At 40.8% G+C, this 12,957-nt stretch overlaps 1 protein-coding gene across 2 annotated transcripts in view; it reads right to left on the bottom strand.

Moving 5' to 3' along the window:
• The window catches only part of F5 (coagulation factor V), a 78,320-nt gene that overhangs the window by 18,292 nt on the left and 47,071 nt on the right, over positions 1-12,957 (bottom strand). For both annotated transcript variants that reach the window (XM_088845483.1, XM_088845484.1), the window contains 5 exons: positions 11,370-11,582; positions 7,146-9,936; positions 3,215-3,377; positions 2,244-2,480; positions 1,151-1,361 (listed from right to left, as the gene is read on the bottom strand). In XM_088845483.1, coding sequence (XP_088701609.1) covers positions 1,151-1,361; positions 2,244-2,480; positions 3,215-3,377; positions 7,146-9,936; positions 11,370-11,582 — 3,615 coding nt within the window. The remainder of the gene's footprint in view (positions 1-1,150; positions 1,362-2,243; positions 2,481-3,214; positions 3,378-7,145; positions 9,937-11,369; positions 11,583-12,957) is intronic.

Raw genomic sequence — 12,957 nt, 5'->3', positions numbered from 1 at the left:
CTGGAGTCTCTTGGTCAACTCTCAATCGACTCTATTCCAGACTGCATAATAGAATTTTTTAACCTTATGTGATAAGCAGAGTCTAGAGGGTGGGGTTTTGGGGAAGATTGTAAATCATATTGTTTCCTTTCAGGTGAGATCAGATTGAATTCTACAATTGTAGAAGTTTAATTAAGAAAAATAAACTAAAAAGGGGTAGCCTGAGTATGTAAATAGGGTGGGAGAGGGAGCATAGACCAGCTTAGTCTTGATGACTGACTGGGAGAGGTGGCAGTGAATTGAATATTGCTTATAATGTCTTTTTTTTTTTTTTTTTCATTCTTGAAGCAATAGCAACTTTCTTCTTTCCTATTACATTGAATGACTGGCCCATCACCCAAAGCACAGGACCTTCCTGATCAGAAATCTCATAGCAATCACCTCTATTCATCAAACTCTGAAAACAGGATCTTCATTTGTTTTCTAATTCCTAAATTCTTTAGAAATTTAGGATTTCTAAATCCTAATTAGGATATCGTTGTTCACCATATCCTAAATTCTGCCTTTTCCTAAAACTGTAATTCCACTGACAATTTACTGACTAAATTCCCAAATGGATTTCAGAGTAGATATACTTTTCCCTCTTTTCCCACCCAAATGCTGTCTTGGCACTCTTCCTCCATTACCTGGCTACCCAGTTTCCTCAATCACTTTCTTCTCATATTCTTTGAGTTCCACCCGTGAACTGCTGAGTGTTACAAATATGACAGTCATTCTTATTTTGGAAGTATGTGTGGGCGATCACTTCTACATAAATAATTGGTCCTTTAGAGATCAAGAAACAGATTTATTAACTGTTTAATTGCAGAATAATACTAATTCCTTTCCAATTTATGTTACCAGCTGAAGCCCAGTGGCTTTTTGTTGGTTTGTTTGGGTTTGTTTTGCAGCAGCCTTGTGTGCTATCTTTCAGATTTTGTCTGCTCTCTTTCACCTACACTGTCATCTGCCAGGTAACATCAGCCTCATAGACATTTAAGGTTCTGGTTTTAATTAGCACTCCTGTTTCCACAGAAGCATCTTATGTCTGATTTTGAGAAGACCCGTGGGCAGGAATCACTGTCACCCAATAAGTTGGTTCAGAGATGAGATCAAAGTCAGAGGAAAATACCATGAAACTCATGGGAGTTTTTTACTTCTGAGGATGCACGTCTCCAAGACCTTGTGGGCTTCTTGTCATAATACCAGCTCTTCTTTTCATCAAAGACCATAAAAAGTAGGACAAATTCTCTCATGTCCACAGGCATGTTGGTCTCCTTATGAAGTGTCCCTTTTCGGCAGATCAGAAGAGGCCCTATCAAGCCTGAATGGATATCTTTTTCCTGGAAGACAGTAAGAGCAGACAACACACATTCACGGTTTCTCACGATTTTCTTTGCTCTTCTGACAACCACTGATCCTGTTGAAAAGGAGACCTTCTCAGAGGCTCTGAATTTGAAGATTATAAATGAATTATAGCTTAATAAACCTGGATATTTATTGTCTAATTCTGTGATGCTCATATTGCCTTCCTCTGATGAATCCCTTATTTCAACATGGTAGTAATAATAATTATGGTGATGATAATGATAGGGATACTATTATAAATGCTATTTATTGAGCATCTGTTAGGTTAAATATTTTGCCTGTAGTATCTTATTTAATTCTGACAACAATCCTATACAATAAAAAGTAAATTCATTGATTGAACAAATATTACCAACTGCCTACTCCACATGCTATGTACTGTTGCCTCATTTTTAACTCTGGGAACTGTGGCTGAGAGAGATCAAGTAACTTTCCTAGGGCTACACAGTAAGTGAGGATAGAAATTGAAATCTAAGTCTGTGCTCTCTCTATCACCATCAAATTGGGGGAGTCTTGAATTTATAGTTCTTTTATTTAAAAACAAGAAAAAGCAGGAGAAAGCTAATACTTGTTCAAGGAAATTGCAGATAAACATCTTCCCCTGTAAAGGCAGTCACTCTAACTGGGGCTAACCATTTAAGTAATCCTTCCTCCTTTCCACTGAACAAACGCTTCTCACTGTCTTCTGAAGATCTGCACGGAGAGTCCCTGGTTTTGGTAGCAGTTGACTGTGGACCCTGATCCTTACACATGCCTCATGGAAAGCAGGACAGATATTTACTAGGAAATAATCATGACATTCCATTTGATGGACTCAACTTAGGGGAACAACAAAAATTTTCAATGGCTATGCTTACTGGGTTCACTGCTGAGTAGTAGGCCCAAGCCCGACAGGCAGATCCAGGGTTTTCTGGCCCAGATCGTGTAGTGGCGTGCCATACATATATATAAGTGCTATTGGGCGGAATAGCATTGTCTTTCTTAAACCATTCAGGAGAGTCATCTTCATAAGTCTTTCCTTCTGATGATTTTTCATAGGAAAGCCCATGGGCATGAAGAGAATATGGTCTGGATGCTAAATTTTTAAAACGAACCTAAAAAGAAAGGAATGATTCACAAATGTATTTAAGCTTAATAAAGCCCAGTCCCCAAAATGTCAGCATTATGGGCTAAATTGGATGGCTATTCAATTGAATCTAAGATATATTGAATGCTTGGAATTGCAAAGTAATTTTTGTGTATTATTTAATTTTACAACCATCCAATGAGATAGGGCCCATGTAGTTTTCTCCAGAAACACCAAAACAGGTTTGTTTTTAGGCTGAAAGATTATCTACAAATGAAATGGTAAAGATAGGTGCTACAGATCTGAAAATGAATGAGGCTTTGGTTTTACTCACAATAAGATTTTAAGCTACTGGTGTAAAGAGATATGCACATGTGAATTCCAGTTAAAAATCTGGAGCAAAAGTACTGTAAACAAAGTATGGATGGGATTTGGTGGGAATGCGTGGGAGGAGCAGTTCAGTTGAATGTTTAGGAGAGGTTGAGAGAATTAAAGAAAGTTTCTTCAGAGAGATGAAATTGGCCCATATAGAATGAACAGAAACTTGGTAGGGGAAGAAATAAAATCGTGAGGTCATTTCTTTTTTTTCTTGAAGAGTGGCAAGTGAGTTGGTAAGCAGTCTTGAAAAGAAATGTAGTTATTTGTTAATTTTAGAAGATAAGTAAGTCACCTATAGCTTTCTTGCCACATCCATCTCTACCACCCTCTGGTGCTTTTGGAAATTCCTCTGATGATCTTATCAATGCTCAAAAGATAACTTACTTGGATAACATCATCCACTTCGGCTCTAATGACTGGACCAAGTATGCCAAGATGCTCTTCATACTCCCCCTGAGGATCAAGTTTGGTAAAAGTGCTATCAAGGTACTTTCGGAAAACTACTTTCTTGTATACGGTGTCCTCTGGAACATCATCAGTGTCTTCACTGAAATGAAATAGCATTTGTTTAAAAGAACAAATTAAAGACCATTCAAAGAATTGAGGAAATTCTCTGTTTCTGAACAAAGCGTCTAGTATAAACAAGATATTTGAAAATATTTGATGAGCAAATGAATTAAATATAAGTGACTAAATATATAAGCCAGTAAATATCATTTATCTCCCATCTCACATATTGTTTCTAAGCATATCCCCCAATGACCCTTTCAGTTCAGTTCAGTTCAGTTCAGTCTCTCAGTCGTGTCCGAATCTTTGCGACCCCATGAATCACAGCACACCAGGCCTCCCTGTCCATCACCAACTCCCGGAGTTCATATGACCCTTTCGACTGGATCAAATCTCTCTCTAAAATTCCCTAAATTTTTACAAAGTTACTGTAGTATATATAGTAAACCCCTGTAGTATTCTTATAGGGTTTCTATAGTATATATAATAAATTATATATTATTTATTTGTGAGATTATCTATTAAAATCTGACTCTACCATTAGAGTGAAAGCCCCATAAGATCAGGGACTGTGCTTAGCTTGCTTATAATTTTTATTTCCAGTGCCTAGCAAGGTACCTGGCAAATAGTAAGCAGATATTTATTTTATGTGTTAATGAATAAGGCTTCCCAGGTGGCTGAGCAGTAAAGAATCTGCTTGCAAATGCTGGAGATGGGTTGGATCCCTGGGTTGGGAAGATCCCCTGGAGGAGGAAATGACAACCCAATCCAGTATTCTTGCCTGGAAAATCCCATGGACAGAGGAGCCTAGTGGGCTACAGTCCATGGGGTCACAAAGAGACACAACTTAGCGACTGAACAGCAACAGCTGCAATTAATAAATGACAAATATAATCAGATATCAGCATAGCAGATTTTAATTTTAAAAATAGAGAAAGTCATGCAATGGAATAGTGCCAGGGTTTGGGACAGGCAGATGATAATGGTCAGTTGATATAAAGGGTCACCTTTCTGTAAAGGCCACTGGATGGGTGGGTGTTTTATATTCTGAAAGTAGCCACTCTCCCCACATTTGCTTTTGCCAAATCACATTATTCTGCATGTGGTTCACCAACTCAGTCTGAGGCTAGAGCACATCAGATTTTCCTACTGAATCTTAAATTTCCCTACAATCTGCGTGGTTTAGTCGCTAAGTTGTGTCCAACTCTTGCGACCCCATGGATAGAGGAGCTTGACAGGCTACAGTCCCTGGGATTCTCCAGACAAGAATACTGGAATGGGTTGCCATTTCCTTCTCCAAGAGTCTGGGAAACAGGCCAGAAGCTCACCCGTGAATCTCATAGTATTTGTTATACAATACAAGCCATCATTAGAGAATCCCATTCTGCCTTCTTTCTAGTCTTGCTACCCTATTAATCCCATTCTTCCAGACTCTAAGCATGGTATACAGTCCCCTAAAACATAAATGAATGTGTGTGCTAAGTCATTTCAGTCATGTCTGACTCTTTGTGACCCCATGGACTGTGGCTGGCCAGTCTCCTCTATCCATGGGATTCTCCCAGGCAACACACATGGGGTTTTGAAGGAACTGGTTTCATCTCTTTACACTCTAGAAAACCTTACTCCCTCAGGAACTTGCTTAGCAATCTCCGGATAGACTAGTTATTCTCGTATAGTAAAGGGTGTTACATTTAAAAAGGAAGTCCCAGGAGAAAGTCTCAAACTCACAGAGTTTTAATATGGAAATGTCAGGCACCATATTAATGAAATAATTTCTCTGACTTCACACCATGTGTTGTGTTTGCTTACTCTAGTTGCACTTTGATTTTAATTTATTAGGGTAACAGCTAGCTTTTGTGAAAGCTATGGGCTATATTTGGACAGTATAAATATGGCCATCAGCTACCATGTCATCAGCTATCCCCAAGAATTTGTAGTTGCTTCTTGTACCCCTTTCTCTTCTTTCTCTATATTGTCATCCCAGAATACAGAACCCAGTCCAATGTGGTTTTCCACACTTGAGCAAATTAAAATGAAAACTAACTTTAAAAAATGCATGTCAATCCATTAAAAACTCTCTATTGTAAGTCAATCCACTTACAAAATTGTATCAATTCCTTCAACTCTATGGTTGAAAAGTGGCTAGAACCCTAAAATGTTAGAGCTGAAGTGGATCTTGGGGCCCATTTGGTGTAACTCCTTGTTAAAAAGACTGCAAATATCCCAGTCAACTAGGAGTGGCTTAAAACTTTTGAAGGGTTTCTCGCTGCTCTTTGAAAAACATCAAAATTCTTCCCAGGGCCCACAAAGCCTAGTAGTATCTTATCTCTACAGAGCTAGCCAAACACTTTCTTAGCACACACCCTCATCTTGAGCTCCAGCTACAGAGGCCTTCAGTCTTAGGGCTTTCTCCTTCCCCAAGGCCTTCATCAGGCTGTTCTCTCTGTCTGGAATGCTCTCCCCTCTCCACCTCGTGTTCATTTTCAGATCTCAACTCAAATGTCACTTTTCCAGTCAGACTTCCCACTTCTTATATCGCCATCGATCACCTTTCATTATTGATCTTCATCATGGTTATTTTTTTACACTTATTTATATGAGCACTCGGTTCATATCTACCTACCCAACTAGACACAAGTTTCATCAGAGCAGGAGTCATGTGCGTTTATATTCTCTTTTATTGTCTCAGCACTTAGCACAATGCCTAGGAGAGAATAAGTCCTCATTAAGGAGTTATTGGGCTTCCCATATGGCACTAGTGGTAAAGAACCTGCTCGTCGATGTAGGAGACATAATGCAAGTTCAATTTCTGGGTTGGGGAGATCCCTTGGAGGAGAGCATGGCAACCCACTCCAGTATTCTTGCCTAGGGAATTCCATGGAGAGAGGAGCCTGGCGGGCTACAGTCCATGGGGTCACGAAGAATCAGACATGACTGAGTACACACACACACACACAAAATTATTAACTGAGTGATGCTATAAACCAAGTTAAAATAAAAGTTCCAATCAAGATGAATCATAATCTAATGAATGGCTCAATCAAGGGTATAAACTTGCTTTTTCCTTCTAAGCTACTTTATACCCTTGACCTTTGCTACTGAAATCACATGGAATTTGACTTAATCTTCACCAAGATGGTGTATACTTCATACTGATCAGTAAATAATTTTAAAATGTTTTTGTTAAGTAATAATAAAAGGAGATTTCTACATCACAAATTTAGATTTGAAGCCAACTTCAGTGAAATCATATTGATTATCCTATAGCTATTGATAAGTTACTTCCCAGGTGGTGCTAGTGATAAAGAATCTGCCTACCAATGCAGGAGATGCAGTTTCGATCCCTAGGTGGGGAAGATCCCTGGAGGAAGAAATGGCAACCCATTCCAGTATTCTGCCTGGGAAATCCCATGAACAGAGGAGCCTGGCAGGCTGTAGTCGATGGGATCACAAAGAGATAGACATGACTTAGCAACTAAACAACAATAACATTGATAGACTGGGCTCTGCACTGGAGCAAGAAGGAGTAGAAACATCTTTGATGAGAAAAGAAGAAAGAGGAGGTTGCTGATTTAAATACAGCATATCAAAGACTTCTCACAGTGATGGCTCTTCTGTTGTCCAGATGTCACCTGAAGTGGAAAAGCTTATCTTGGAATTGACAATGGAAACAGTATAAGCCAAGTTGCACTATATAGGGGAACTAAATTATACTTAGTATGATTTGTCTAAAATCATCTCCTTAAACTGTTGTAATTACTTTTTTTAACATTAGTGGAAAAAATGAAAATATAAGAACTGGTCAAACCTTTGCACAAATTTTGAATAATCCCAGGATATTTCTTCAGCTGCAATGTAATAATTTTTTCTGTTTCCATTGTTGCTGCGGAGGTACCATGCTGCAATGTTGTCAGGATTTCTGGAGGAGTTGATATCTGCCCTAAGATCAGTTTGGTAAGGGTCATTATAGGCTACAAACTCAAATTCACCATAGTCTTCTTCACTGCTCTCTTCTTTCTGCCTTGGAATAATTTCAATGTAATCTCCATCATCTCTACTGAGGCCTACTACAACCAGTGGATTAAATCCTTCTGGTATAAAAGTGTTATTTAGTGTAGAATCTGGTGGAGGAGATGGCATCTGACCAATATCTGCATAAGGGAAAGTCTGACCAAATTCTGGAAGAGGCAATGACTGACTAGGTTCAGAAGTGCTGGATGTCGGATCAAGATCTAGAGGAGGTGATGTCTGCTTGAGATCAAGCTGGCTGAGGTCTGGAGAGAGAGACTCCAGGCTGAGGTCTGGAGAGAGGGCAGTCTGGCCAAGGTCCGAAGAGAGAGACTCCAGGCTGAGGTCTGGAGAGAGGGTCGTCTGGCCAATGTCTGGAGAGAGAGACTCCTGGCTGAGGTCTGGAGAGAGGGCCGTCTGGCCAATGTCTGGAGAGAGAGACTCCTGGCTGAGGTCTGGAGAGAGGGCAGTCTGGCCAAGGTCCGAAGAGAGAGACTCCAGGCTGAGGTCTGGAGAGAGGGTCGTCTGGCCAATGTCTGGAGAGAGAGACTCCTGGCTGAGGTCTGGAGAGAGGGCCGTCTGGCCAAGGTCTGGAGAGAGAGACTCCTGGCTGAGGTCTGGAGAGAGGGCAGTCTGGCCAAGGTCCGAAGAGAGAGACTCCAGGCTGAGGTCTGGAGAGAGGGTCGTCTGGCCAATGTCTGGAGAGAGAGACTCCTGGCTGAGGTCTGGAGAGAGGGCCATCTGGCCAAGGTCTGGAGAGAGAGACTCCTGGCTGAGGTCTGGAGAGAGGGCAGTCTGGCCAAGGTCCGAAGAGAGAGACTCCAGGCTGAGGTCTGGAGAGAGGGTCGTCTGGCCAATGTCTGGAGAGAGAGACTCCTGGCTGAGGTCTGGAGAGAGGGTCGTCTGGCCAAGGTCTGGAGAGAGAGACTCCAGGCTGAGGTCTGGAGAGAGAGCTGTCTGGCCAAGGTCTGAAGAGAGAGACTCCTGGCCAAGGTCTGGGGAAAGGGCCATCTGGCCAAGGTCTGGAGAAATGGATGGTTGACTGAGGTCTAGAGAGGTAGCTGTCTGCCAGACTTCGAGTTCTAAGGAAGGGAAAATCTGACTCACATCAGTAGGGATGGCCTTGTTTCTTAGGTCATAATTGGGTATCTGGCTGGGCTGTGCGGGAGGAGATCTGTTACTGGGGGCTGTAGAAGAGTGTGTTGGATCAGAGTCTTGAATAGGGAATGTTTGATAGTGTTCCTCTGGGCTCACTGTCGGATAAAGATCTGGAGGGGAGCTAGTCTGACTGGTGTCATTCGGTGAGGTCTGGTCGTGGTCAGGAAGTGAGGCTGCAAGGCTAAGATTCATAGAGGGGAATGTCTGATTGAGGTCTATGGAAAGAGACGTTTCATTGGACGCATGGAGTAACAACGAATGATTATGTCTTTTGTCTGAAAATGGGGCGTTGACCTCTCCTCTCAGAGGGTGAAAACTCCTTGGAGATAGAGGAACATGGTATGCAGACTTCTCTTCCTTTTTCTTTCTTCGTGTCCTAATTAATGGAAGGCCTTCCTTCAATCTACTATTTCCTCTATCCTGTCTTTCTTTTAGAGGTTTACGTCTAGTTACCAAATATGTCAGGTGGCCCCTCTGCTTTCCATGACTGTTTTTGAAAGGGATGTTTTCTCCCCAAGTCCTTGAGGCATTCTGGGGGCTGTTTGGCAACTTATTAATAGTCTTGTTTTCATTAGCATCTTGGATAATTTCATAACTACCTTTCTCAGAAACCAAATGCCATTCTCCATTCAGAATTTTAGACGGATCCTTTTGTTGTAAGAGTAACAGATCACTGGGAATGTCCTCCCAGGTCCCCATTCTGGAAGAAGAAGAGTTGTCTTGGCTTAAACGTGTCCTGGTTTTATGTCTTGGGAATTCCATCTGGGAGAACTTACGCTTTTCTGCCTGGCCTCTTCCTGCCTGGAATCTTTGATGTTTAGCAGGTTTTTTATTTTGGAATCCTTTGCCAAATGGAAGTAGGCTTATCCCTGTGACGTCTGAGACTGGAGGATCTTCTCTAGGGTCTTCAGAATAAGGGCTGGAATGCTCTGCCATGGGCGGGTTGAGAGCTGAGTTCTTCTCTAAGCCAGTGTCTTCTAGTGGGGGACCAGTCACAGGGTCTTCCAGGTGCGGAAGAGTTTTCAGATGTTCTGCAAAGTTGTTGGCAATAAGCCTGCTAACATGACTTGGGGAAGAAGAATTTGAGCCAGGAGCTCTGTTGGCACTTGGAGGAATGAATTCGGAGTCTTTCTCCAGAGCTAGGGCTGTAAGATTGAACTCATCTTTCTCCTGATTCAGTGATGAATTTCTGAATGATCTAAGTCCTAACGTTAAAGCCAGTTCATCCTGGTAATCAGAGTCAGCATCATTTTCATCTTCGATTTCTGAAGAATCATGCATTTTCCTTGTAGTCATGGTTGTAGATCCTGAAGGTTCATATATAATCTCATAGGAGTCATCATCATCATTCCGGATACACTTAGCGTCCCTGAACTTCAGCCGTAGTTTTTTGCTTCTTGGATTGGAATTCATGGTAGTTAACATCCAAGTTCCTACAAAAATGAGACAGACAGAATAGAGAACTCTGAGGACAGAAAAAGATATTAAAAACCCTACAGTCCATTGTAGCAGATAATTTCCAGTGAACTTTCATCAGGGATACCATGGTCTGTGGACCACAACTGATCTGTGAACTGCTGGTTACTGTTCTACAGTGACATAAGGAATGAAATCGAGAGGAAAGGGTATAGGAAACCTTTTTGCAATCTGACATTTCCATGACATCCAACCATGTGATCAGCACACTGATCTCATTTGACAGAATATGGACCCAAAGTATTAGTCAGTGCAGATTAGGGAGAAAAAACTTTCAGCACAAATGGTTTGAGAGTCCCTGTTTTAGAATATATTCAAAAAGAGATGAATCAAGACTGAAATGTGAGTGTGTGCTAAGTCACTTCAGTCATGTCTGACTCTGTGCGACCCTATGGACTATAGCCTGCCAGGTTCCTCTGTCCATGAAATTCTCCAGGCAAGAATACTGGAGGGTTGCCATTTCTTTCTCCAGGTGGATCTTCCCAACCCAGGGACTGAACCCAGGTCTCTTATGTCTCCTGCACTAGCAGGAGGGTTTTTTTTACCACTGAACCACCTGGGAAGCTCAAGAATGAAATGGTTTTTGAATATCAAAGCTCTTGTGAGTTGCACATTTTGTTAGAGAGCTGAAGTTAGGTGAAAGATGATAAAATAAGAAATAAGAAACATCTTGTTTCTTTTGTTTCCCAAGAAATAAGAAACATCTAGATATTTCTAAGGAATAAATAATTCAAGTGGATCCAGGACAATATTGAATCTCTTTGAAATGGTATGCGATTTCCTGGCAAGTCTTCCATAGATATAACATGTTGATTGTCTACTGAGTCCTAGGCACTTGGCACATATTACAATGAATGTCAGAGCAACTCTGTAAAGTGTTATTGTTCTGTTTTTCACATTAATAAACTGAGGCTCAGTGAGGTGGAGTAACTTGTCCAAGGTTACACAGATATTAAGTGGCAGAGCAGGTTTTGAACCTGGGTCTGATGAACTCCAAAGCCCATGACACAGCTGTCTGTGAAGCCCACCTCTAAGGCACTGTATTGGATTATCGCTAACCCTAGTGTGGGATGACCACCTTAAAAAGCTGAAAAAGGAATTTTGATAAAAGAAATGCGTTGTGGCTGAATGCTCACACTTTCTCCTCAAAGTCATGCCTGATCCTTTTACTGTTATATCTTTGCTTCTCACTTAGCCCAGCGAAGGATAGAAATGCATGTAAAAGGACTGGACCCATCTGAGTAATCAATTCCCCCAATAGAAATCACGAATAGTATTGAAAGGAAAGCCTGCCAGGGATCAGAGAGAGAAGCCCAGGAAGTGTGGTGGTCTGAAGAGCTGCAGCAGACCAGGCTGAGCAGAGGATCCCCTCTAAACATCCAAGTCTTACCAACGTTATCCATTGTGACAGTCACGGATTCCCCCTGCATGGGGAAAAGGGTCAAGGTGTCCTCGTGCCTCTTTCCATAGATGAATGAGTGTCCAGTGAAATGAATGGTTAAAATGTCATTCTGGGTTCCCACACTGCAGAAGTGCCACTGGACGGTGTCATCAAAGCAGAACCCTAGTGTGGGTATACTCTCAGGTACATAGCCATTAATAGCTGAAAGAGTGAAATCTGTTAAAACATCAGGCCTATACCAACAAAAGGGAATGTGGCTAATTATAACCCAATGATACTCTGGTTGTGTCTTAGTGATTATATGGGATAAGCTTTACCAGTTTGAACACCAAACACAGACTTTTCAAATGAGAACTTATTCTTTAAAGTTAGCCAAGGGAGAAAGGTCAGGATAAAAACAAAGCCTTTCATTCACATTGATTTATTTATTCATTTGTTAAGTGTATATTTTATAGTCTAGGTCTGCTTTCAAAGATATTCTGAGGGTCAACTTAGAATATTATCTAGAGTAATTTTACCTGGAGAAAAAGAAATATAATATAAGAAAGTCAAATTCTTGAACCAATAGTTATTGAATACGAGTTATTCCTAAAAACAAAGCCTATTTAGCATATTTTGTAATTTTTATTGCTCCATCTTAGCATCTATATAATCTCTAGTTTGCACTCAGCTATCAAGTTCAGACATTTTCATTCTCTTTCAATGGGATATATTTTTAGGCAGTATCAGTATTTACTTATATACTAAGCGTGGTAATAAAATCACAGATGATTTCTATGAGGGCAGGGTCTATGTCTGCCAGGGTTACCACTATAACCCTCATTCTAGTATAAAGCCTGGCACTAGTGAGCTCTTAAATACTTATCACATAGCTGACCTAATGTGTTTTTACTTTGTACCTGATTCTGGAAGCTTTTCTAAATGGTCTATAGCTGCACTAATATGGTAGCCACGAGCCACTAGTGACTATTGGGCACTTGAAATACGGGTAATCTGGATTGAGATGTGCTGTGAGTATAAAATACACACTGAATTTCCAAGACTTAGTAAGAAATAAAGTAAATCTCTTTAATTTTAATATTGATTATATGTTTAAATGATAATATTTGCAATATATTGAATAAAGCATATTACTAAAACAAACTTCACCTTTCTCTCTTTAATGTTAATATGTCTACTAGAAAATTTTAAATTGTATTTATGGCTCATATATAATTTCAAATGGACAGCACTGGTCTAGAACTATGACAGGTTTGCTGCCAGAATGAAATTAAGCAGAGAAAGCTGAGGCTAACTCCCTGTTCAGAGTTATTTTCCTGGTAACTGCCAGTTCTAATAATCATCAACTGTCGGTCATCTGAAATTATATGAACAGACTGTGGAGAAATTGTCCTCCTTTCTGTGATTACTTATGAGAGAAAGTGAGTACAGTGACTCCCAGCTCTGAGGAAAGGGACCCTGACCCTTGTGGAGAAGTTTGCTTCCAGCTGGCTCAGTGAAATTTCTCCCAGACTTCCCATAGCAATGGCTTTGAGCACGGACTTTAAAATTACAGAAAAGCCTGATGAATCCTGAC

The sequence above is a fragment of the Moschus berezovskii genome, chromosome 17, assembly GCF_049115385.1.
Source record: "Moschus berezovskii isolate FMDL1 chromosome 17, NW_MosBer_1.0, whole genome shotgun sequence".
Taxonomy (NCBI): domain Eukaryota; kingdom Metazoa; phylum Chordata; class Mammalia; order Artiodactyla; family Moschidae; genus Moschus; species Moschus berezovskii.
This window is presented reverse-complemented; position numbering and strand designations above follow the sequence as displayed.